Here is a 26,051-nt window from a genome sequence, read left to right as displayed (position 1 = left end):
ATTTCCATGACCAGTAGGTCTATTCTATACTTATCGACCGCTAAAGTGATAAATATTATCAAACTTAGGATAGGTTTGTATCAAAATATTAGCATTTATTGTAATAATTCTTACAATAAATTGGTTTTTATTGTAATTGTTAAAATAAGTGCTAATACTTTGATACAAACCTACCCTAAGTTTGATACCATTATCACTTTAGCGGTCTATAAGTATTGAATAGACCCACTGAAATCATAAGTTTAGTATAGAACTATGTTCAAAATCACATGTGGTTTCATTTCATGGATGGCCTCTTTGCCACTGCAAAATATGAGACAAGCTACCAAACACAAAAATCAATGTGTTCATTGTATTGTTACTTGCAAAAGTTTAATCCATGTACAATTATTGTAAAAGGAGAGGATTAATCAGTGTACAAATGAAACAAAATTAAAAATTTGTAATATTTCGTTTATTTTACACAATACAATACTTAATTGAAATTTGAAGCAGTTCATCGATTTCAATAATAAAATCACAGTAATGCCAAGACTTCATTTATTCCTTATCATCATTCAGTATTACCTACAGTGGACTCTCGATTTACCAGGGTCGTATTAATTGAGCGGTAGATAACAAAAAACCTTCACACCTAATCAACGTTTTCCTGCTTTGAACATTTTTATACTATGGTGGGAAAAATAATTATACATTTTTGTTCATTCTTTTTAGTGGTAACCCAACTGAAAAGTGTTAAGTAATTCACTATTATTATATTTTAACAGATGTCTCAATTCCTGTCACTGTGATTGTAATCTATAAATGTATTATGCAGTGCAATTGGGTAAGAATAATTACATTAAACAGGAAATCAAATTATCGGTGTAGCAGATTATCCCTACTACTTCGGTAAATCGAGTGTAGACTGTATTCAGACAATTTATAAGCCTTTCACAAATAGCTTTACCGGTGAGATGAAAATATATATTAAACGATAACTATATTCTAGTCTTTATAAAAAATATATTTAAATATTCACCAACATACAAATGCAAACAGAACAATAGATGTTTGATCGACCAAGTGTGCAGCCAGATATAAAGGTAAAAGTGGAGAAATAATCGAGGTTAGTTAATACAATTGCAAGGGGGAAAGAATTACATAATATACTGCGACCACCCTAATAACACTCATCCAACTGCGTAGTCATGCGAGTTGTTAGCAGTGACAAGCAGGATAAGCACTATTAGAATTCAACACTATGGTTTTTTGCTAATACATAGGTTATTTATCAGCAGACAAATTTTTATTCAGTACCCTTTGTTACCGACAATATTTTTGGTACCGATATATGTCAAGATAATATCATACATATCGAGGGTATACTGACAGAAAGCATTAACTCATTAAAACAAGTTCTGAGATAATCGCAAAAAGAACTTTAATTTTATTTTCAAAGCGTTCTCCCACGTAGATTTTTTTATGATTTAAAAACATTTTTTCTACATTATAAAGACTAACCTTTATGGCAAACACAATATATGACATGTTACAAGTCCTGTATGTTGTATACACAGAACGCATTAGGTCATTATCATGCTTTCTATCAGAATAAAAAAATAACAATATGATTTAATGTTTCTATTTTCTCACCATTATATCCTATACCTTTGTGCGTTTTACCTGGACGTAGAGCGTAAAATTGTATACATTTTGGCATTTAAAACAGAAAAACTGCAAAAACTGAAATAATGCGCAGTATACCCTCGATATAATGTATAAGTAATATATTGAACTAATAAAAAAATATTGAACTGGGAGAGCTGAACAGTTCACATCTATCATTTGTGTCTACGATCCGATAACAGCGAATCGGCAGCACAACTTTCTTGTTTGCAGTGAAAAAAATATGAAATGAAATATATACAGGCAGACCTAAGAACTAATCTGGAACGATTGCTGGATTTTAAGGGGCCAGATGCAGAGATGTCGCTGTTAAATTAACTTCACCAAAGACCAGATTCTTAATCATACTTATATTATTACATGAGGCGTCTAATAACAAAAACCGATACAGTAAAACCTCGTTAATACGAATTCCATGGGACCGAAAATCGACAAATAATCGAATTACGAAATATGAAATGGGGGAAAAATATTAAAATTTTGAAAAAAAAAATTGATTTTCATTAATTTCATTTCCGATCACAGATGTGTCTACCAAATTTCCGATACAATTTTTTCAAATTAAAATCTGTGCAAATACCACGGGGTCTAGGACGATTTGGCACCGCGAACTGGCCTCCGCCGATTGGCCTCCGGTAATTGGCCGCCGGTACAATCGGACGCCGGCCCAATTGGACGCCGACCCAATTCGACGCCGACCCAATTGGCCTTCGGGAGGATTGGACGCCGCACAGTTGAATTAAATGCGCAAAGGAATAGACGTACGTTACGATTTGTTGGAGTAAGTAAGCAAGTCAGTTTAATATGCTTTTATCTTCTCAGTAGTTGTACCTTATACATTTTGCACTTGACACATTTTTAATATAGATTGAGAATAATTATTATGCATTATGATGTTTATTAAAAGAAAATAAGTCTTACCTCGCTAAAACTTAAAGATGTGCATAATCAATTAATTTATTGTCTATACACGGGTACTTATTTATATTTACAACAAATATTAAAAATAATGTTAGATGTTAGAATGAAAATTACATTATATTTCAGCGTTTTAACGACTTAATATTATAATAAAGCTTAAACATGTATATTGTTATGCATAAATGCATATTTTAAGATAGTATGAAATTAAAAACAAAATATTACGTAAGTTATCTGCTAAGTATAAATGTTTCAGTAGTTTGATTGATAAACTACTTAGGTACTAGGTGCTGGACGAAATCCCGAAGGCCGAAATCCCGAATGCTGAAATCCCGAATGGCCGAAATCCTGAAAGCCTAAATCCCGAAAGCCGAAATCCCGAAAGCCGAAATTCCGAATACCGAAATCCCGAAGGCCGAAATCCCGAAAAATAAAAATAATACAAACATCAATAATTGCGCAATTTTTGTAAGAGACACAAAAACCCATTTTTTGTGGAAATATAAATAAAAATGTAAAATACAAACATTAATACTTGCGCAATCGTGAATTGCGCAATTTTTGCAAGATATACAAAATCCATTCGTTCTATAAAATGGTCTCTCCTGAAAAAAAATTGCGCAATCGGAAAACCCATTTTCCGCAAAAATGGGATTTGTCTCTCTTACAATTATTGATGTGTGTATTTTACATTTTTTTTATATTTCCACAAAAAATGGGTTTTGTCTCTCTTGCAAAAATTGCGCAATTATTGATGTTTGTATTTTTTTATTTTTCGGGATTTCGGCCATTCGGGATTTCAGCATTCGGGATTTCGGCCTTCGGGATTTCGTCCAGCACCCAGTACCTAAGTAGTTTATCAATCAAACTACTGAAACATTTATACTTAGCAGATAACTTACGTAATATTTTGTTTTTAATTTCATACTATCTTAAAATACGCATTTATGCATAATAATATACATGTTTAAGCTTTATTATAATATTAAGTCGATAAAATGCTGAAATATAATGTAATTTTTATTCTAACATCTAACATTATTTTTAATGTTTGTTGTAAATATAAATAAGTACCCGTGTATAGACAATAAATTAATTGATTATGCACATCTTTAAGTTTTAGCGAGGGAAGACTTATTTTCTTTTAATAAACATCATAAGGCATAATAATTATTCTCAATCTATATTAAAAATGTGTCAAGCGCGAAATGTATAAGGTACAACTACTGAGAAGATAAAAGCATATTAAACTGACTTGCTTACTTACTCTAACAAATCGTAACGTACGTCTATTCCTTTGCGCATTTAATTCAACTGTGCGGTGTCCAATCCTCCCGGAGGCCAATTGGGTCGGCGTCGAATTGGGTCGGCGTCCAATTGGGCCGGCGTCCGATTGTACCGGCGGCCAATTACCGGAGGCCAATCGGCGGAGGCCAGTTCGCGGTGTCAAATCGTCCCATTCCCAATACCACGTGTCATTAATCCATAAATTGAAATTGCCAAGCAGCTAGAATTATAGTAAAATACGAAATATTGTCTTTTTTCCAATTTATTTGTCAACACAATTGTTTGGCATTGGTTCTCTAGTAAAACTATGTGAAAATCCTAAAAACAATCAACAAATAAATACCTACAGCCCTGAAACATGTGAGTTATTGTTTTTCCTTTGAGTGGAGTGCAGTTGTGCCTCTGATGACATACCGCTGTGTGTGTCAATGGGTCATAAAATGTCAGGATTATTTTTATTACTTTCATAAAATAAGTAATTTTTGATGTTATAATAATTTTTATAATGTTCAAGGGATTATTTTCACGAAAATTTAGAATTACGGCAAATTTCGAATTATCAGGTTTTACTGGTTTTACTGAGGTTTTACTGTAAGTCCATAATTCAATGATAATTGGAAATCACGTTACTTTTAATGTGAAGTTTTCTTTTCGTATCCTATTATCAAACTAGAATAATATGTATACATATTTCAATTAGCTGATTAACCCATATTAGCAATAATCCTATGAAAAATATAATTAGATGTGCCAACATTTTATTAACACTATAAATAATTTCTTTAAATTATTTTACATTTTTTTCATATAATTTTGGGGCAATTAAGAAACTACAGAAACTACAAATTAGAAACTTCATCTGAAATTACAGATAGAATTATGTATATATTTTTTGTGTATACATTTAGTGTGACTTATCTGTTTGTACTATTAAGACATTTCATAATACATAAGTGGTCTACCCGTTAGATGCTGGGAGGTATTAACATAGCGGTACCCAGCGGGCCCGCGAATTTCTATGAAAAAATAAAACTTTATTAACATATCCTACAGTATATCCATAAAGACTTATATTTCGGTTAAGTATTTCGCTGTGATTCCAAGAGATGGCAGTGTGTGTACAATATATTAAATTATTTAAAACAATCGATTGGGGCAAATATAATGAGTGTAAAATACAACATGTATGCACACTCATTTTGTATGACCGGCCTTGGCAAACGCGCTTGTGGCATCCATCCCATTATGAGCCACGTAACTCTACAATCAATACAATAAACCAGAATTTCGATTGAAATTCGAATGAACAATATTTGCTTGAACTCTGTACATATACGATACTTGATTATTTTGACAGCTGTCTTGTCACTTGTGATCCTGGTTTTTACACTAAATTACTAATTTCAGCCGTTTAAAGTTAAGAGGTACCTACCTAAGTATGACATTCTTCTTACGCACATAAGTATGACTGAGCATCTGACCCTACAGCAATGTTGAATTAAATCTGATAATATATTATTAATTAATATGGAAAATCCTGAAGCATGGAATAAATATTTATACAATTCATAATTCCGATATCTATAAAGAAATATATAATTATTCTTGGAGCGACTGTATGATTCAATACATTGTATCAGTGGAAGTATGCACATACATACATGGTGAACGTAACTGCACGTTATTAAGGGGGGACATGCTCGTCGAAGGTCAAAATTGAGTTTTTATTGTATTTTCAAACCATGATCCTGGACACTCCTTAAACGTTGTAGATAATCTATTTATATAATTTTGAAGCCTAATTATCCTTTATAGTTATTTTAAACATTTGATGACTGCATGAAGTATTTTTGTTACATAAAATAGTATTCTTTTAATCCTCTCGCTCTAATGTTTTAGAATATAGTCATATTTCAGTACGTAACTGTGCAGTGGTGTTGAGATTTTTTACATTTATTAATTTTTAAACGCATTTATAAAACCATTAGTATAATTTATTACGAGATAATTTTTGTAAAATATTCACGATAAAAAATTATTTTGATAATCTCTGTGATCCCAAATTTGACAAGAATTAGGCATTTTATTATTCAAAAAATCGGCAAGATTAACACATTTGAAGATAATTCTAAAGATACTAATTATAAGCTATGTCTTTGACCATTCAAGTGTGATAAACATCTTATGAATAATGATTGCTTTATAATAATTATTGACCTAATAATAAGATAGTGTTTTTTTGAAATACGCCATTTCTTTTGTCATTCCCCAGTGGTTAAGCTACAACATACGGCCGTAACCATAAATCGACAAACTGTAATTGAAGTAGGGAGTAAAATGATATTGACGCGCGTGTTTGAACATGTACCGTTTAAAAAAAAATAAAAAAAAATTCGGTTAGGTACATGTTCAAACACGCGCGTTAACATAATTTTACTTCCTACTTTAATTATAGGTTGTCATTTTATGGCTACGGCCGTATGCTGTAGCTTAACCACTGGGGAATGACAAAAGAAATGGCGTATTTCAAAAAAACTTTACCTTATTCTTAGGTCAATAATTATTATAAAGCAATCATTATTCATAAGATGTTTATCACACTTGAATGTTCAAAGACATAGCTTATAATAAATATCTTTAGAATCATCTTCAAATGTGTTAATCTTGCCGATTTTTGAATAATAAAATGCCTAATTCTTGTCAAATTTGGGATCACAGAGATTAGCAATATAATTTTTTATCGTGAATATTTTACAAAAATTATCTCGTAATAAATTATGCTAATGGTTTTATAAATGCGTTTAAACATTAATAAATGTAAAAAATCTTAACACCACTGCACAGTTATGTACCGAAATATGACTATATTCTAAAACATTAGAGCGAGAGGTTTAAAAGAATACTATTTTATGTAACAAAAATACTTCATGCAGTCATCAAATGTTTAAAATAACTATAAAAGATAATAAGGCTTCAAAATTATATAAATAGATTATCTACAACGTTTAGGAGTGTCCAGGATCATGGTTTAAAAATACAATAAAAACTCAATTTTGACCTTCGACGAGCATGTCCCCCCTTAAAGCATAATTTGTTGAGCTACATGTGACCACCATCATTTCATTGGTAAGGCGGTAATACTATTTATCTATATTTGTTTTAAACGTAACTCATTTGTACAAAAGGTGGAAGCCCTCTTTCGATACAATAAGAAAAATCATAAATTAAAATGATTGCTGTATGAAATCTACATAACATTTGGATATTGGATCGCAGATTACAAGACACCAGCTGGATGTCATACATAGTTGAAGACACTAAGTGTACCGTATGCATCCTACACTCTAATCGTTGGCCTAATCCTTTAGTCAATGATGGGTTCCTACGTTATAATATCGTCTCTGTTCTGGCAGAACACACTAACTGGAGAATATTAGTTTTGAGTAATTTGACTTTGAAGTTGTTAAAATATTTGAAATGGTCTATCATGTGAGTTTATTAAGTAATCGTAAAAAGGATGACTTTAAAATAAAGACTGTTTATTTATTAAGAAGGTTTCCAGACGGTAAAGTTTGAAATAACGAACATTTTGGTATAACTAACTCAATATGTCATTTTTTAGAATTAGTGTCTTCTGCCAGAACAGTGATGATATGTAGTACTAATAAATTGATAATTATTACTAAGGTAAGAAAAACCATTTCCTATTTTAGAAATAATTTTTTCGACATAAATTTGTAAATAAATTCTATGCTTGGAACTATCGATACCTAGATATTAAATAAAAGATCAAGTAAGTACTTATAAAATATATTGCTTGAAAAAAATTACGCGATATAAGTATAAAAAAACTCATTTTGTTTATACACCATAGGAGCCTTTTCACTAAGTCGATTTACAGGTGACTTTAGTCTCCGATGATCATTGCATATCATTGTTTATGCCAACACCTAACGACTGCCGACAGGGGATTGCTGCGAACAATGGTGACGAAAGTTTCCCTGTAAATCGCCATGTGAAAATGCTCTTAATATTCATTTTCAGGTGTAGATTTTATTATTGGTGACTGCCTTATATTATACAAACAGATCAAATTTTTTAAAAATTACTCTGAACGTATATATATATAACATAATTATTTGAAAAATAAAAATATGAATATGTACATATTATTTCAACAAAGACGTGTTAATTCATGAGTCTTTTTAGAAGTTTAAACTTTGGCTCCTTATTAGACCCCACCGAAATTGAAATAGCTAAAGGTAATTAATTTATCTAAATTAGCTTACTCCATTGTGAGTCGAGAGCTGTTAAACGGATAGTGATCCATTCCATGATCTATGTAGTAGGACACTATCGACCGACAAGCATGCAAATCTCTTTCATTCCAGCCCATATATACAGAAATACGAGGCAATGAAGCAAAACACTGTACCAGACAATCGCAGTAAAAATGGATGCATTTAGGAAGCTCAGAAGTGACAGAAATTCTTCGAAGTCCATTTGTCGGAGACCTGTGACCTGTGATACAGACAGTTGGTATACCTGCAACAGGAACCACAAAATATCATCAGCATTTGCAATTCAATTCGTGTCCATCCACCAATGATCCGTACAGTAGCCAGAATGCAAGGAAAACAAATCGTATCTTTCACTGGATATCCGACGTCGCTACGCCCTAACCGTTTGTTTAGCAAGGCTTTCTTGATACATAATGGCACGAAGAACAGGCATAGAGGGAGTCTCGGTAAATGGATTTGATATGATGTGTGTCTCTGCGAAGTGATGATTAATAAAAAGCACACACTCAAATATTCGCAAAAAACAGAAATATTGTGTTAACAAATTGTATTCAATGCAATCCTGAAATAAAGGTGTACAGTTATTAAGGTCACAATCTGTAACAAACAAATCAACAATGATACTCATACTCTTGACTGAAACAAATCATTCCGAAACCAAATTCAGACTGACTATAAATAAAATTAGTGTATCCAATTACCTGCAGCAGTATTTTCTCAAGCTAGATGTATAAGGGAAATGGGTTTTACAATACACAACTTCACATTAAATTATACACCCCATTATGAAAATAGTTTTTTGCTATACATAATGAAAATAATATAAAATATTACTTTCACTAAACATATGAGATGAAAAAAATAGCAATTGTGTCAAAAAAATTGATATTAAAACTAGGTCATTTGAAATGTAAAACTAGGGTTCAAGTTACCAATTTGTTCACATAAAATTGTCTCAAAATTCATCACAGTGGTTGCTATATAGGAATTTTCATAATATTTATAAAAGATAGTAAGTAATTCAAATTATAAAATGCTCTATTCTGTCCAATATTCTTAAAAGAAAAAAATTGTTGCCCAAGTGACAAAGATACAAATTTGACTCAATGAACAAGCGAGCGCCATTCTACTGTCCGACAACAAGATCTAGGCAAAGTCGCTAGTGCAGTTAAAAGTAGGAAGAGCTTCTTAGTTCAAAGTTTTAACACGAGGACAACTCGTCGCTAACCAGAAGACGCTTCAATTGAAGTGCGGTTAAAAATGGGAGGAGCTTGCTAGTTCACAATTTTAACACGTAGCCAAGAACATCTTGTTAGACAGTGCGAGATCGCATCAACTCCGGGAAGCGACTCAGCCCCGAAGAAACGGATTCATGCAATAAGTGATTTTAAGATCGACGACCTTTCAAGAGGGTCGACATCCAATAGGGAGACTCACCGTTTCAGGGATTGTCTTCAGTGGAGAGCAGGTCCTGGTAGCGCGCCACGGTGAGCTTGCGCACGCAGCTGCGGTATGTCTCTCCAACCACGGCCGTGTAGATGCTGCGCTTCTGGCCGAGGCCTGCTCCCGCCTGCCCGGGTCGCGCCTCAACGGGTGCAACCCGTCCTGACCCATCGCGTCCCAGTCCCTGCCCCGCACTCCAGCCCATCTTCTTCAACAGCTTCTTGCCCACGTTGTCCTCACCGATCTCTCGCGGAACGAGGGACCACGGAGCCCCACCACTATCTCTGGCCTGCCCTGACTTGCGGTGCTTGGGCTGCGGGGGCGGCTCCTCCTCACCATACTTCAGTCGCCTTTCAGCAGCGCGGTCGCGATATGCATCACCTGCCTCGCCCCCGTCGCCCGAACTCCTCTTCCACGCCTCCAGATTTTTCCGGTGGAGATCAGACATCTCCACATGCTTGTCGAGCACCTCAGCTGAAGGGAACTGCCTCTTGCAGAGGAGACAAGCCAGTTTCGCCCGGTCTACAATGCTCTCCTCCTCATCGCCGGAGCTGTCGCTTCCGGCTCCGTAGGAAGGCACGAGGGCAGGCGGGGGCGGAGCTGGGGGCGGAGCGGGGGCGGGAACAACGGGGCGCGCCTCTAAGACAGTGAACCCGATGTCAGCTGAGCCCGAGGGTGCTCCAGCTGCCGCGGCCGCCGCCTCTGCCGTTGCCCCCGCCCTCGCCGCATCCTTTTTGTGGTTGAGGGTCCGCGCCCATCGTTCCATGTCCTTCGCTATCTTCTTGGCGACTTTCACCTTGTCCTGCTTCTCAGCGGGTTTCTTGGGCTCGGCAGGCGGCGGCCGGTCGTCAGTGGGGGTAGCGGCCGCAGCGGTGACTGCAGCCGGGGTGGCCGTAACTGTCTCCGCTGTTGCAGCAAGAAAGTATGTCATTCTTGAAGCATCCCAATAAAGGTACTGTCCGGACTGGCTATTATAGTAATAGTGCGTGTTTGCATCGTAGTAGAGGCCAGTGGAAGGGTCGTAGTAGAAACCGGAAGACGGGTCATAAACATAAGAGGAGGTGTCCGGAATCCGGTAGATGCGGTTGTCCGACCCAGTTGGCGTCACTGGCGTGGCGGGTACCTGAATGGTGGGAACCGGCGTGACCGACGCAGCAGTGGCAATGGCGACCGGAGCGGCCCTCGCTTGCGCCTGACTGATGGCCGACTGCGCCACGGCAGCTGCCTCGTTAACCTTATCGGCTTCGGAAGTTCGCGCCGCGAGTTGCCGGCTGTAGTAATTCGTATAATAGGTCACGTACTGCGCTCGCTCTTGCGGAGACGTCGCGTAAATTTGGGCACTGTAAGCAGCGATTCGTGGGATGTCGTCGGCCGCATAAGTGTCAGGAATTTCCACCCCGGGCGGCGGTGCGTCTGAGCGCTGTGCGCCGCAGAACTGACGAAAGCAAGTGGTCCGCCTCTTAAAATTTAAGGCACCGCACCGACAGTACCACTCGCTCCCGCCACCGCGATCGCCCCCCCTGCTGGGACTCCTCGACCGAGACCTGTCATCGCGACGGCGGCGGCCAGAACGCTCCCTTCCGGGCGAACCGCGTCGCCTCTCTCTGTCCGAGTGGTCGCGGTCATCATCATCGTACTCGGAAGAGCGGCGGCGGCGGCGCTCTCGGTCCTTTGATCTGGACCGCGACCCGTCCCTGTCCCTGTCCCTATCACCTCTGCCGCGTCTCTCGTCCCTGTCGCGCTCTTCCGACCTGTTCTCTTCGCGATCGTCGCGTCTCCCGCGCCTCTCATCCGCGTCTTGATTTTTAGCATTGCCCTCCCGAGATGGCGAACGACGACCGTTCGACGGATGATCCTCATCGTCCGACCTCCGGTGGTCGTCGAATCCGCGTCGCCTGTACGCCATTTCCAGCGGGCGGTTTGCAGCGGTATAGACTCCCTTGTGACAGCCGTTTACTGTTAGACGACGCCTGTAAAAATGCAAAACAATGAAAACAAACAGTCTACTGAACCGAACATTACGCCCAGACCCCGTCGTCGGCGTCGTTCATAGCAATGACCGTCGACTGACTGCGTTCTGAGTGAGAAAAGCAGCATTTTAGGACTTCCTATGTCTTCGAAAACCTGGCTATGAATTACCTAATCCGTATAGATTTATTATTCCTCTTCTGACAATATTTATAAAAACAAAATGGTTTTCAAGCTTTAACGCAACCATTTCCCGATCGTCGTGTTGGGCACCATAGTATATTAGTCTATGGGCACCATAAACAATAATCATAGAGCATAGACTATTATACTATCATAGACTAACAAAAAACCGTTTGCAATAAATATGGTATAAAATTAATTAAAGGCAAGGATGCGAAAATAATCCGAAACAATAGTACGAAAAGCCTGCCTGGATAAAATTCCAAATATAATAGGTACCTACCTAGTCAAAAAATAAATAATAGGTAGGTACCTATCTTTAATAAAAAACGAAAGGAACTGGGGTTCCCAATAAATTAATATTAAATTTCTCCATCAACCTTTTAAAAATTTATTTTCTCAATTTATTTTAGCTTGCTACCCATTATTACAATATGTATTACCTAATAATAGGTTCGTATCACTGAACCTGAATTGAACGAATCAAATGACAACGTTGGATTTATTTGATTTGAAACAGTTTGGTAGAATGTCCACGGAAACGCTTTTCTGACAACTAATTAGTGCTGCCAGTACTTAAAATTAAATCATAACATTAGTCTCTAAAACAGAAACATATTCAATCTCTTGAGACCCGAGATAGAACCAGTCATGAGAAAAAATATGTGTGCATTTTTTTGTTCAATGAATAGTCTTAAGACCACAAAATTTTAAATATTTTTTTTACTATATTAAGGTGACACATCAGTGAAACGGCAAATAATTTTAAACTATAGGCGCGATGAAATTTTGGACTCGCTCGCATTCAGTGAGAGAACGTCGAGCTGGAAATACGTCACTTTGCTTCGTGATGGCGACGGGCCAATTATTTCTTAAATCGTGTAAAGATGACTAACAACGTTACCCATTTACTTTAAAAGAAAACATGTCAATGAATATATTATTATTGTTACTAATATAACAATAAACTGAACATAAAATGGACGTATGTTGGATTTATATGACAAATAATATTTCGTTTAACAGGCATCATTTGCACCCGTGACCCGCAATCCGCGCATCGCCTGGCCACAATCTTTTTAGACCATGCCTCAACTGATGTACGGCCTTAACTAAAATCCACTACGTGCATCTCAGGTCACAATAGAGTACAATATTGGATACAGTACAAACAATGAAATGAAAGAAAAACAATGTGATATCCATAAATGATACAATTTTATTACAAAAATAATACAATAATCATAATAATAAATAATGGTGATTGGAAAATTATATTTATTAAGATTAAAAATATAGTACATTAACGGTCAAAACCCTAAAATAATACACATTAATTAGGGCACTTCAGGGAATAGGTTTAGGTACAACCGTTCTTTGCTTTAGAAGTAGCTCTGTGTTTACTCGGTGTGTTGTTGAAGCTAATGGTGAAGAGTTTCTTGGATGACCTTGTATCGATGATGATAATGATGCCTAAGTGACTTTCATACCAAATCATAGGGTTTGCAAGTCTGATTTTCTATGACTATGAAGTATTCCAATTACAGTGAATATTTTCTTGCCTATAAGTTTGCATGTACAATGAGCAAACAATTTCATGTCCATGTCCACAGTGGTCAAAGATCCTCACAGCTTACATGCTTGATGTCCTGTGAAGGCAAACACACCACTGTGAAGATTAATGCGGCCCAACGACTTGTAATCAGTATTTTACAACAGCTGACTGAGTGATGCATATCGTTCTTCGTCTTCTTTGAATCGTAACATGTATTGGCCTGAAATAACAAATCGGTGAGGTTGAAGCTGGTAAAAAAAGTCATCTGTGTAGATGTACAAGAGCAGTTGTTGGGAAGCCAAAGTAATATTACAGCGCTAGCATTGAGATTAAATTGTATCATATCTTCACCAGATATGTAAGATTCACTTCCCCACAAGGGGAATAATTTATAGAGCAGTTGGAGTCCAGCACCCAAGAATCCATATGTGGCCATGAACAGGACTCTTCAGCTCAGCATCATTCATCTTATTAGGCTCAGCGTACTGAAACAATAGAAAAAAATACAATATTATGGATTAATCGATACATTTATTCCTATTTATTAAGTATTTAACACCAGGAATATAAATACTACATAATGGCCAATAGTATTAATTACTAGGTATATTAAGTAAGTATATTATTTTGTCCATCGAATCGTCAATATGGAGATCACAAAGCCCTTTCATCACAAACTTTATCAATTTAATTGGTACTTAATTGATTTTTTAGCAGTGCATGCACTTGCCTAATAAAAATGATAAGTTTGATATTTATGACTAAATGATAAAGTAATATAATATGAGTATTGATACCTTATGGTTTCATAAGCCAAGGTAGGATCCTGGATTGTGATTTTGGAGGATGTATCTCAGCCTATAGCAGTGAGTAAAGTTTACTGGTTCTCCAGGATAAAGTCATCATCTGGCCCCAGGAGATGAATGTGAACATCATTACTATCGTCAGGGTTATATCCTACACCAACTTCGACATCATTATCATTCAAAATATCACCAATATGCTGGCCATTCAAGGATTCGTCTAAATGTAAACAAAAAATATAACCTCAATAAATCAGATATAGTAATGTCAAAATATATCACTTAAGACCTGAGTTACACATGTGTGTACCTACCTAATTTTGAAACTATGATTAAAATATTTTACAAAATACGTCATTGGTTTTTAATAGAAATAAATATTAATATTTAATTAAAACCACTTACTTGTCAGAGTTGACTTTTTAGCCGCCATTTTTGTCTTCTGCAAATAATAATTATCCATCACTTCAAAGTCAAAATAACAAATTATTTTAAAACTACATATGCTAGTGTTTTGCTCTAGTGGTAGAAAAATATACTATCTATACTACTGTAGTCAAATGCGGTTCAAGTATCCATTCAAATCACTAGTCAAAATATTTAAAACACGTCCACATATGTGTACGTAATAAGAGAAACGTCAACTTGTTATGAAATTCTAACCTCCTATCGTCGTCTACAATAATACAAATGTATCAAACTGTCGTATTCATTCATTTTAAATGTACAAAATATAAAGAATGCTTCATGAATAAGTAGGCAGTCATTTAGTTAATTATTTATAAGATTTATAGGTATGACAAGTTTTTAAAAATTACTTTTGATTAAAGCTTTTCATAATTGACCACTTGTTTAATTGTTTTCATGTCGACAGTATGATTTGTGACTTAGACGACAATCGAACATATTAAATTGATAAAATTCGTTAGGTAATATAAAGATCATTCCGGGTTGATATAACATAGTTTGTAGTTTAGAATTTCCGTTACAAAATATAAATAAAATGATAATAAATTCTTGGTCTGACATAATAATTATAGTAATGATATTAAATCGAACTCATTGCATAAGAAAATATGGCTGGATTTTGAGATAATAAGACCAAAAGCGTCTTCTTGTTCGCGTATGGTTACTTATGAATAAATGGTTACTTATGAATAATGGGTATTGATTATTAATCTATAATATACCTACATAATTCAAGTAAACTTCTATGGTGTAAATGTCTAACATATTAATAGGTATGGACATATTATGATATAGGTATTTTATAAATGCCGAATAAGGTTCGTTTCTTTCAACATGAACGAAACAAATCAAATTAAACCATAGACAATATACATACAAATTGTAGTTGACCGGAAATGGTTTGAGATTTGACGTTTGGTTCAGTGTATCATTGAAAATCAAACCGTTCTCGGACCATCAGAAATGGTTTGACATGAAACGTCAAACCAATTCGGACGATCCATAGACTAATGGCAATCTGTCAAAGTGTTGATAAGCATTATTCGGCATTTATATATCGTGAGGTGTTCATATTAATATGTTAGATATTTACACCATAGGAGTTCACTTGAATTATATGTATTATAGATTAATAATCAATACCTATTATTCATAAGTAACCATACGCGAACAAGGCGCCGCTTTTGGTGTTATTATCTCAAAATCCAGCACTATTTTCTATGCAAGTTCGATTTAATATCATTACTATAATTATTATGTCAGACAAAGAATTTATTTTCATTTTATTTATATTTTGTAACGGAGATTCTAAACTACAAACTGTGTTAAATCAACCCGGAATGATCTTTATATTACCTAACGAATTTAATATTTTCGATTGTCGTCTAAGTCACAATATCATACTGTCGACATGAACAAGTGGTCAATAATTATGAAAAGCTCTAATCAAAAGTAATTTTTAAAAACTCGTCATACCTATTAATCTTATAAATTAACTAAATGGCTACCTATTTATGAAGCATTCTTTATATTTTGTATATTTAAAATGAATGAATACGACAGTTTGTTAAATTTGTATTATTGTAGACCATGATAGGAGGTTAGAATTTCATAACAAGTTGACGTTTCAAATATGTTTCTGTTTTAGAGACTAATATATTATGAATTAATTTTAAGTACTGGCAACACTAATTAGTTGTCAGAAAAGCGTTTCCGTGGACATTCTACCAAACGGTTCCAAATCAAATAAATCCAACGTGCCATTTGATTCGTTCAGTTCAGGTTCAATGATACGAACTTATGTTTATCAACACTTTGACAGATTTCCATTAGTCTATGGATCGTCCAAATTGGTTTGACGTTTCATGTCAAACCATTTCTGATAGTTCGAGAACGGTTTGATTTTCAATGATACACTGAACCAAACGTCAAATCTCAAACCATTTCCGGTCTATTTTCTACTCATACAATATGTACGTATATTGTCTATGGTTTAGTTTGTTTTGATTGATTCAGGTTGAAAGTTACGAACCTAAATGAAGGAGTTTTACCTAACAATAAAACTCTTATTATTCATGTTGACTTTGAAGTCCTTGAGATAGGGTTTGCTCTTCCTTCTTCGCGTGAGGTGTTATTCTACTAATTTAATTTCCTTCTTCTGGTCGTTGGTCATTTCTCCCTTTTTATTTACTGGGCATACCCGCGCGTCCCTTTTTTTATGTAGGGAGTTTGGGACTCCTTTGTCTTCATTATGATATGGCTCAAGGAACCAGGTAGAAGTTACCTGGACTTCAAAGTCAACACGAATAATAAGAGTTTTATTGGTAGGTAAAACTCTTTTCATTATTCGAATTTAACTTTGAAGTCCTTGAGATATCTGTTTGTTATCACCTGGTGTTGGGTATGCCAAATTCCTGTATGTGACAATGACCTTATCCAATTCCCTATCACTGTCCTGGTGGCTGGTTTTTGTGGTCCTCTTGAAGATATAAATAATTCCGAAATATCCCCACCTTCCTCTCTCCTTGGGTTTGACATGCAGACGAGTTTCCGCAACCAGAATACTGGGTCGATGTTCTGACACGTGGAAGCGCTTAGCTTCCATTCCGATTGACGATGCTTGGCGGTATCTGTCTTTGCGCCAAATATTGGCCATACAATTATGTGGTCACCTTTATCCACTAATCCATTGTCTACTATTACTGAGTAGTGTGAGGTCATGAACATTTGGCCCGATGCGAGAAGCAGCCGAGTAGCTGTCCTGCAAGACGTTTCGTATAGGTTGTACTCCACCGGTGTTGTTTTCCTAAGATGATCTAGGTACCACTCGTCCTGGATCCCAAATCGGTGGTTTGACGGGTTTGGTTTTATGCTCCGAAATTGCCTTTAACATACTGTGTTGTGCTACCACGTTGATGCTGATATCTCCAATGATCATCGGTTTACAAAATGTGGCTATGGCTGACTTATGCACCAGGATGCTTTTGTACGACAAACCCTCCGTGTTGTGCAAGTAGCCTAGGTATCTGGCCAATTTCATTTGTTGAGGGCTATTATGATCCATTAGGTTCGTGTTACACCATGTCATTGTCTTCCATTTGTTCCAAGCTGGTTTGTAAGTTTTAAGAGTCGAAGGCCGCCATTTGGAAGTAAGGAGTGCCCTTTCTTCCACCATTCAATTTGATGTTATTTCACCCCACCCAAAATTATCAATAGTAAAAGGGACAGGTCCTGGGTCCTTGGAGGTGGACGGTTGGTCTCCGTACCTACTAGTGTCGTATGTAGGTGAAGTATTGTATAAGGAAGTACTATCACCCTTTTTCGTAAGTCCACTCCCCAAAAGCATTATTTCCAGCTCGGTGCCACTAGTAAGTACTTCCCTTTTGCTGAGTTCAGGTGCGCTAGGACTAGTGGAAGTAAGTTTGGTGGGGGAAATATCCACGCCAGTCTGAAGTCCTATACTCGGCTTAAGGCGTCGTGAAACAGCGCGCCACTGTCTGTAATGCCAGCGCTCCATTGGCGAGCCAAAAGTCCGACGACAATAAGTCTTCAGATTTTTCTACGTTCTGCTACTGGCCAACAGACGTTCAACGAAACGAGTATATAATTAATTTGACGAGTAAAACAGTCGACTTTGACAGCATAGATAATATACGTATATCTGACAGTTAAATCGTGATGGCGTTAAATGATACCGACGTTTTATGTTTTTTGGGTTATTGGGTGGCAGATAATGTAATAACGAAGCAAAGGGTACACAAATACTGGGTGAAACATTGGATAAGGAAACGAACGACATTATCCCACACAAATTTAATACGAGAATTGCGTTTGCAACCGAGCGATTTCCGCAATTATTTGCGAATGTCGGAGGATGTATACACAGAACTGTATAATTTGGTCTCCCCATTTATTAAAAAAAAAAAATACTATGATGAGGGAAGCTATTTCTCCTCATGATAGATTATGTGCAACCCTGCGATTTTTGGCTGCCGGCGGAACATTCACTGACTTGCATTGTAGAACTGCGATTGGAAGACAAACTCTGGGCAAGATAATTCCCGAAACTTGCCAAGTCATCATTGACGTTTTGAAAGGAGAATATTTCAAGGTGTGTATTATATTATACGTCATCTAATAAAGTTGGGCAAATTTACAAATATATCATTAACAAGTAGACATTGGTTGGTCTTATAAAGTGAACGCTTAGTGGATTGTTTTACCTATATAAATCATAGACGGCAACATCATAAGAATGGCAGACAAGATGCATTTGAGATAGGTATATATATAGTCACAAATAAGGCCATCGTTGACATGCTAAATATTCAATAGACCATTAGAATGCTGTACCTAGCCAGGACTCTCCATATAGGCTGTAAGCAAGCTGCTTAATTATTCCTGTTGAATGTATTGTAATACTAGTCATATTCTTCGAAAAGCAAGCATGGAATTTGATTTCTAAATGATGCCACATAATAATATAGGTTTGCTAACATAGCTCAAATACTTACCATTTGTTGTATCGCTTAAGCTAAGGTTTATAGGCATAAAAACAAACAAAAAAACAAATATTTTTACAAGATATTTATTCATACAAAAAACATTAATTTATTATACCGGCTTTTGTACATTTTTGCTTAATATACGATAAACTGGTTGAGTATGAACAGTAGTTGCTGGCATTATTTTGTCACTTTGTCCCATAAAGGCAACTTCATGCATCAGCTTCTCGGCCAGCAATCTTTGTCCCTGTGACATCGATCGTAGTTTCATGGCCATCATTTTGCCAAAAACATCAAATTCATCTTCAGTCTTGCTTAGTTTGTCGGTGATTAATTCTAAGACTTTGTTGGCGCTATCATTCGATTTTTTTCGTTTGAACGATGGGGGTTCTGGTGCTCTATTGAGATTCGACCTTGGAGTAGTCGACAACGTGGATGTTGAAGGCGAATATTCTATCTGTAAATAAAATGTTGATTATTTTTTGTTGCAGTTCCCTGATACGCACGAAGAAATGGAGACGATTGCAGAAGAATTTAATAGTAAATGGCAATTTCCAAATTGCCTGGGCGCAGTTGATGGGAAACACATTGCAATCGTGCCACCTGCAGGCGCCGGCTCCCACTTTTATAATTACAAACATTTCCACAGCATTGTTTTGATGGCGATTGCAAATGCTAATTATGAATTTATTTATGTTGATGTTGGAACAAATGGACATATTTCTGATGGAGGCGTACTGAGAAAATCTGATTTTTTCAAACGTTTAGACGAAGGCAGATTAAAAATACCTGCACCAAAAAAACCTACTGCTAATTCTGATGCACTGCCATTTGTTTATATTGGCGATGAAGCCTTTGCATTACGTAACGATTTCATAAAGCCGTATTCACAAAGGCAATTAAATCACAGTAAAAGAATATATAATTATCGGACATGCAGAGCCAGGCGAATTATAGAAAATGTTTTTGGCATTTTAGCTGCTAGATTCCGCATTTTTCAAGCTCCAATAAACATGAAAATTGAAAATATCAATACAGTTGTATTAACTTGCTGTGTGCTGCACAACTTTCTTCGTCGCAAATCAACACATACTTATACTCCTTCTCATGACCTTGATAGGGAAAATCCTGAGACAGGTTTAATAGAGCTCGGACTGAGGTCACAGGACACCTTAGCGCCTTTGGAAGCAACGACTAATCGGAACTCGACTGCCAATGCTAAGAAAGCGCGAGGAGATTTCGAAAAATATTTTAATACTACCGGGGCTGTCACATGGCAAGAAAGTATGATAAGCAATAGATAAATTAAACCAATGTAACAATTTAGTTAAAATGTTTTACCTCAATACAATCTTCGTTGTTTAACGAGTTGGAGTAACTCTCATCAGGAGACATGTTTTCCAAATCGTCCACCATGCTGGATATTGAGCTCGATTCTGTAAAACAAAATGTAAATTGTTAAAATACAACATAATACTCAAACTTGTTTTTTATTATCTCTCCCCTAAGTACCCATTCCTTCATACGGTTAATATTGATATTGGTATAATTGGTGTAATCCAGTATATCGGGTATTTTCAAAATGTGTTTTCCGCTGTATTCCTCATAACCAAACTGTACCATTAATTTTGATTGATGATTGACGATTTATTGATTGTCTCTGAAGGAACCTAACTCGAGCGATTTTTGATTTTATGATCATTTCTTTTCTTCTTCTTTCGACCATGTCCGATCATAATATGGACCTCCACGGAGTGGAGGTTTGTATTGACAGATTTTGTTTTTACGAGAAATGGATGTCAGCCACTTGCTCAACATATTAGGTCCATACTCTGACTCATACACAAATTGAAATTCAATGTGTACTTGTCAGACCCAGGATTTGAACCTGGGACCCGACCACAACTCAATAAGCCGCGCTTCCACCGCCATGATCGTACCTATATATTATTATTTCTTACCTACCTCAGCAAAGAATAAATAATTTTATTGTGACTAGAAATGATTCATAGCTGTATGTTTTAATTGCTTAATAGTAGCTAATCTAATGCGATGTCACTTTCAGAGATACGACAATGTCATAGTCTGCACGTGTATAATAAATAGCTTTAAAGCATTCCCTCGTACCTATATATTATTATTATTTATTACCTACCTCGGCAAAGAATAAGAAATTTTGTTGTGACTAGAAATGATTCATAGCTGTATGTTTTAATTGCTTAATAGTAGCTAATCTAATGCGATGTCACTTTCAGAGCTAGGTACGACAATTTTATAATCTGCACGTGTATAATAAATAGCTTTAAAGCATTCCTACGTACCTTCCATTTGGTCGTTCAAGAACTCCAAATTTTTATAGTACCACAGTTTGGGTAGATAAACTGCGTCTGTGCCGGCTCCGCTTCGATATGATGTCCTTACTTTATTTCTCTCCTTTCTGTAACCCGACCTCAATGTCTGTATTTTCTTTTTAACATCGTCGACCCTTGCCTGCGGCTCCACCTTGATTAAAATCTCCAAAAGTTCCGCATACGCCAAGGACTTGGCATCACGATTCTTGTATAGTGGGCTGGTCGTCTTCCACAACGATGGGTTGTCTTTAAAACAACTAATAAAATCTTCCAAGAAACTTTTCGAATGCACTCGTAGATCTACCATTGTTGTTATCGTTGTGAGATGTCCGAACACTTTGAATGACAGTAAAATAATGATGGCGCTGTCGTCCGTCGGCATAGATATAAATAATGTGACGGTAAAGCGTGGTGAACGTACGAATTTCAGCGGCTCGGCGAGTAAAATATCAAACATGTTTGAAATCCAACGAGCCTGGTCTGCGGATTAAAAAGTCCGCAGACCTGGGGTGCTCCACGCGAAAAAAAAGTCCGAAGACTGTAAATCGTCTGACTTGCGTGCCAATGGAGCGCCGGCATAACATCTCGTGAGACGTATGTTGCAACGACATATGCTGTTTCGCATGCGAATAAATCCACCTCGGGAACTCCCCATCTTTGAAACAGGGGGGGTGGTTGTGGTGTTCATGAGGTGCCATTCGGGAATGAGTTGTCTGCGGGAGAGATGATCTGCCACGCAGTTGTAATTTCTGCGGAGGTATTGTGCAGTTAACGTGATGTTGACTGGTAAATACTAGTATCTGTCGGCATAGGTTTAGGAGGGTGACAGATTTTGTGCCGCCCTCATTGTTGATGTATGCCACCACTGTTTTGTTGTCTGTCTGCAGAAGCAGATAATATACATCCATCTATAGACACTTGTTGTCCCAGATAGATGTAGCTTTTCACCTGTTCGAGCTGAGTGCCAGTAAACGAGAGATCCAGAAACTTAGAATAGCATAACGTGGTATGGAGAGATCTAATCCTATGATTGCTTATACCCGAGATTGAATTGAAAATATTTCCTTCCTGTTGGAATGCAATGCCATGCTAACCGGTCTTGTTTCCACGTACCTGATAGGTGGTGTTCATTCAGTTGGGCTTCCCAGCCTGTGTCGGCTGCGTCTGTCGTCAAGAAGTGATTGAATGTCGTTCTGTGTGTCAACACTGAGGATCCTATCACCTGGAGCCACCACATGATGTCCTGTTACGCCTGTGGTGGGATTTATTTATTTATTTATAAAAAGAGTATTACGGCATTACAGCTATTGGCCAATGCGCCATAATCCACAATAAATACAAATGTATAAATATATCTTAATTACAAATAACAATAAAAAGACAGCATGTGTAAATATTAATGAAATATGATAATTTAGGGAATGGGACGATTTGGCACCGCGAACTGGCCTCCGCCGATTGGCCTCCGGTAATTGGCCGCCGGTACAATCGGACGCCGGCCCAATTGGACGCCGACCCAATTCGACGCCGACCCAACTGGCCTCCGGGAGATTGGACGCCGCACAGTTGAATTAAATGCGCAAAGGAATAGACGTACGTTACGATTTGTTGGAGTAAATAAGCAAGTCAGTTTAATATGCTTCTATCTTCTCAGTAGTCGTACCTTATACATTTCGCGCTTGACACATTTTTAATATAGATTGAGAAAAATTATTATGCCTTATGATGTTTATTAAAAGAAAATAATTCTTCCCTCGCTAAAACTTAAAGATGTGCATAATCAATTAATTTATTGTCTATACATGGGTACTTATTTATATTTACAACAAATATTAAAAATAATGTTAGATGTTAGAATGAAAATTACATTATATTTCAGCGTTTTATCGACTAAATATTATAATAAAGCTTAAATATGTATATTATTATGCATAAATGCGTATTTTAAGATAGTATGAAATTACAAACAAAATATTAAGTAAGTTATCTGCTAAGTATAAATGTTTCAGTAGTTTGATTGATAAACTACTTAGGTACTGGGTGCCGGACGAAATCCCGAAGGCCGAAATCCCGAATGCTGAAATCCCGAATGGCCGAAATCCCGAAAAATGAAAAAATACAAACATCAATAATTGCGCAATCGTGAGCGCAATTTTTGTAAGAGACAAATCCCATTTTTTCGGAAAATGGGTTTTTCTGATTGCGCAATTTTTTCAGGAGAGACCATTTTGTAGAACGAATGGATTTTGTGCATCTTAGAAAAATTGCGCAATTATTGATGTTTGTATTTTACATTTTTTTTATATTTCCACAAAAAATGAGTTTTTGTGTCTCTTGCAAAAATTGCGCAATTATTGATGTTTGTATTTTTTTTATTTTTCGGAATTTCGGCCTTCGGGATTCCGGCCATTCGGGATTTCAGCGTTCGGGATTTCGATATTCGGGATTTCGGCTTTCAGGATTTAGGCTTTCGGGATTTCGGCCTTCGAGATTTCGTCCGGCACCCAGTACCTAAGTAGTTTATCAATCAAACTACTAAAACATTTATACTTAGCAGATAACTTACTTAATATTTTGTTTGTAATTTCATACTATCTTAAAATACGCATTTATGCATAATAATATACATATTTAAGCTTTATTATAATATTTAGTCGATAAAACGCTGAAATATAATGTAATTTTCATTCTAACATCTAACATTATTTTTAATATTTGTTGTAAATATAAATAAGTACCCATGTATAGACAATAAATTAATTGATTATGCACATCTTTAAGTTTTAGCGAGGGAAGAATTATTTTCTTTTAATAAACATCATAAGGCATAATAATTTTTCTCAATCTATATTAAAAATGTGTCAAGCGCGAAATGTATAAGGTACGACTACTGAGAAGATAGAAGCATATTAAACTGACTTGCTTATTTACTCCAACAAATCGTAACGTACGTCTATTCCTTTGCGCATTTAATTCAACTGTGCGGCGTCCAATCTCCCGGAGGCCAGTTGGGTCGGCGTCGAATTGGGTCGGCGTCCGATTGTACCGGCGGCCAATTACCGGAGGCCAATCGGCGGAGGCCAGTTCGCGGTGCCAAATCGTCCTAGACCCGATAATTTATACAATTATAAATTTAGCCTATTTAATACGTCCACAAACATAATATAGTTAATAAAAAACAAATCAACCTTTATGGTGCCATCAAATAAGCTAATTGCACGATACACAGCATCAAAAAACATAATATCTGTCCTGCGGCGAGGTATCTTGAAGACCGTGGAGCTACGAGTGATATTGGTGGGAACATGAAAATTTATATTTGCCAGTATATACGGATTGTAAATGAACCCACGAAGAAGTAAAAAGAAATGCTTTAAAAGAACAATCACTCTTCGGGTAGACAGGGATTGCATTGATAGCATACCCAGAAGAAAACGAGTCGGGAAATTCATTTTATTGTCATTATCATAAGGAAAGAACCCGTGTGTTATTAAGTAGAGAAATCTAAGAAATCTATTGTGGACTCGATCCAACTTAATTGTGTGGATGGACCTATTAGGACTCCAAATAATGCTGGCATATTCAAGAATACTCAACACAAATGATACGTATAATGTACGTAGCACTCGGACGTTTTCGAATGATTTTGAAACCCTCATAACAAAACCAAGCATTTTGTTAGATCTAGTACTGATGTTAAGAATATTATGCTGATTGAAAGTGAACTTTGCATCATACAATACACCCAAATCTTTTATCTCCGTTATCCTACTCAATATTATACCAGACAATGTGTATGGGAACAATAAGGTGTGCCTTGAACGACTGAATGAAATAATATTACATTTGGATGTAGCGAATTCAAGTTTATTCAATATAGACCATTGCGAGATAGCATCTAGGTCAGACTGCATCATCGCACAGCATAATGGGGTTTCAATAGTTCGAAAAAGTTTAAGATCATCTGCAAATAGCAAACAAGAAGAATTGGTTATAACTTTGACAATATCATCAAAAGATATTAAAAACAAAATTGGGCCAAGATTTGAACCTTGAGGAACACCAGAGTTTGTTCTAAAAATCCGCGATTCATTCCCATGGTAATCAACAAATTGAGGGCGATTTTTCAAATAAGAAGCAAAAAAACATATTATACTATATGACGCGCCAAATGTACAAAGCTTTTGTAATAAAATGGAAATATTGGAAATATTATCTGTGTACACAGAATCAACTTGAATTGACTTATCCATAGAATTTGAAATAAAATTATTATACACTACTAGCTGAAGTACCCGGCTTCGCACAGGGTCGCTTCGTGGTTATATTTATCTTAGATATTTAAAAAATAATAAGAGGTAATTTTTTTTTTAATATTAAAATATCTGTGTTATACAATATGGCAATATGAAAATAATTCTAATAGGAGTATAGGTCAAACAAAAGACCACTAAATTAAAATCGAATCCAAAGTATGCAAACCAAGGCCTGAACAAAAACGATGCATGAGTGCGAGTGAGAAAGTATTCGGCACCCTTATAATCTCTGCGACACGCGCTAGAGTAAGATAAAAGGTCTACATATGTTTTCGTTAGTTT

General features: G+C 36.4%; 2 protein-coding genes and 2 long non-coding RNA genes across 5 annotated transcripts; all 4 read right to left on the bottom strand.

The window, feature by feature from the left end:
• Positions 1-432: 432 nt before the first annotated feature.
• On the bottom strand, positions 433-4,810 carry LOC147075063 (uncharacterized). The gene is made up of 2 exons (XR_015070046.1): positions 4,062-4,810; positions 433-2,256 (listed from the first exon to the last, which is right to left on the bottom strand). It is a non-coding gene; the product is annotated as an uncharacterized LOC147075063 (long non-coding RNA).
• Positions 4,811-6,961: 2,151 nt separating this feature from the next.
• LOC147075062 (RNA-binding protein 5-A-like) lies at positions 6,962-11,876 on the bottom strand. Of its 2 annotated transcripts, XM_085942857.1 has the most exons (3): positions 11,760-11,876; positions 9,615-11,590; positions 6,962-8,421 (listed from the first exon to the last, which is right to left on the bottom strand). In XM_085942857.1, exon 2 carries the CDS (start codon positions 11,524-11,526, stop codon positions 9,619-9,621), a length of 1,908 nt encoding a protein of 635 aa, XP_085798983.1. In that variant the 5' UTR covers positions 11,527-11,590; positions 11,760-11,876; the 3' UTR covers positions 6,962-8,421; positions 9,615-9,618. The 2 variants fall into 2 exon arrangements, with proteins under 2 accessions (XP_085798983.1, XP_085798982.1); XM_085942856.1 differs by having other exon boundaries at positions 6,962-11,590.
• A 1,286-nt stretch (positions 11,877-13,162) lies between these two features.
• LOC147075061 (uncharacterized) lies at positions 13,163-14,712 on the bottom strand. Its single transcript, XR_015070067.1, has 3 exons — positions 14,535-14,712; positions 14,124-14,349; positions 13,163-13,811 (listed from the first exon to the last, which is right to left on the bottom strand). It is a non-coding gene; the product is annotated as an uncharacterized LOC147075061 (long non-coding RNA).
• Positions 14,713-16,621: 1,909 nt separating this feature from the next.
• Positions 16,622-22,690, bottom strand: LOC147075060 (uncharacterized). Its single transcript, XM_085943297.1, has 5 exons — positions 22,548-22,690; positions 21,424-21,539; positions 20,444-20,538; positions 19,446-19,559; positions 16,622-16,648 (listed from the first exon to the last, which is right to left on the bottom strand). Exons 1-5 carry the CDS (start codon positions 22,688-22,690, stop codon positions 16,622-16,624), a joined length of 495 nt encoding a protein of 164 aa, XP_085799423.1.
• Between the last annotated feature and the right edge of the window lie 3,361 nt (positions 22,691-26,051).

This window comes from Rhyacophila brunnea, unplaced genomic scaffold, assembly GCF_057557595.1.
Source record: "Rhyacophila brunnea isolate RB1 unplaced genomic scaffold, BYU_Rbru_1.0 scaffold_15, whole genome shotgun sequence".
NCBI lineage: Eukaryota > Metazoa > Arthropoda > Insecta > Trichoptera > Rhyacophilidae > Rhyacophila > Rhyacophila brunnea.
Note: the sequence above shows the minus strand (reverse complement) of the source record. Positions and strands in the feature narration are given on the sequence as shown.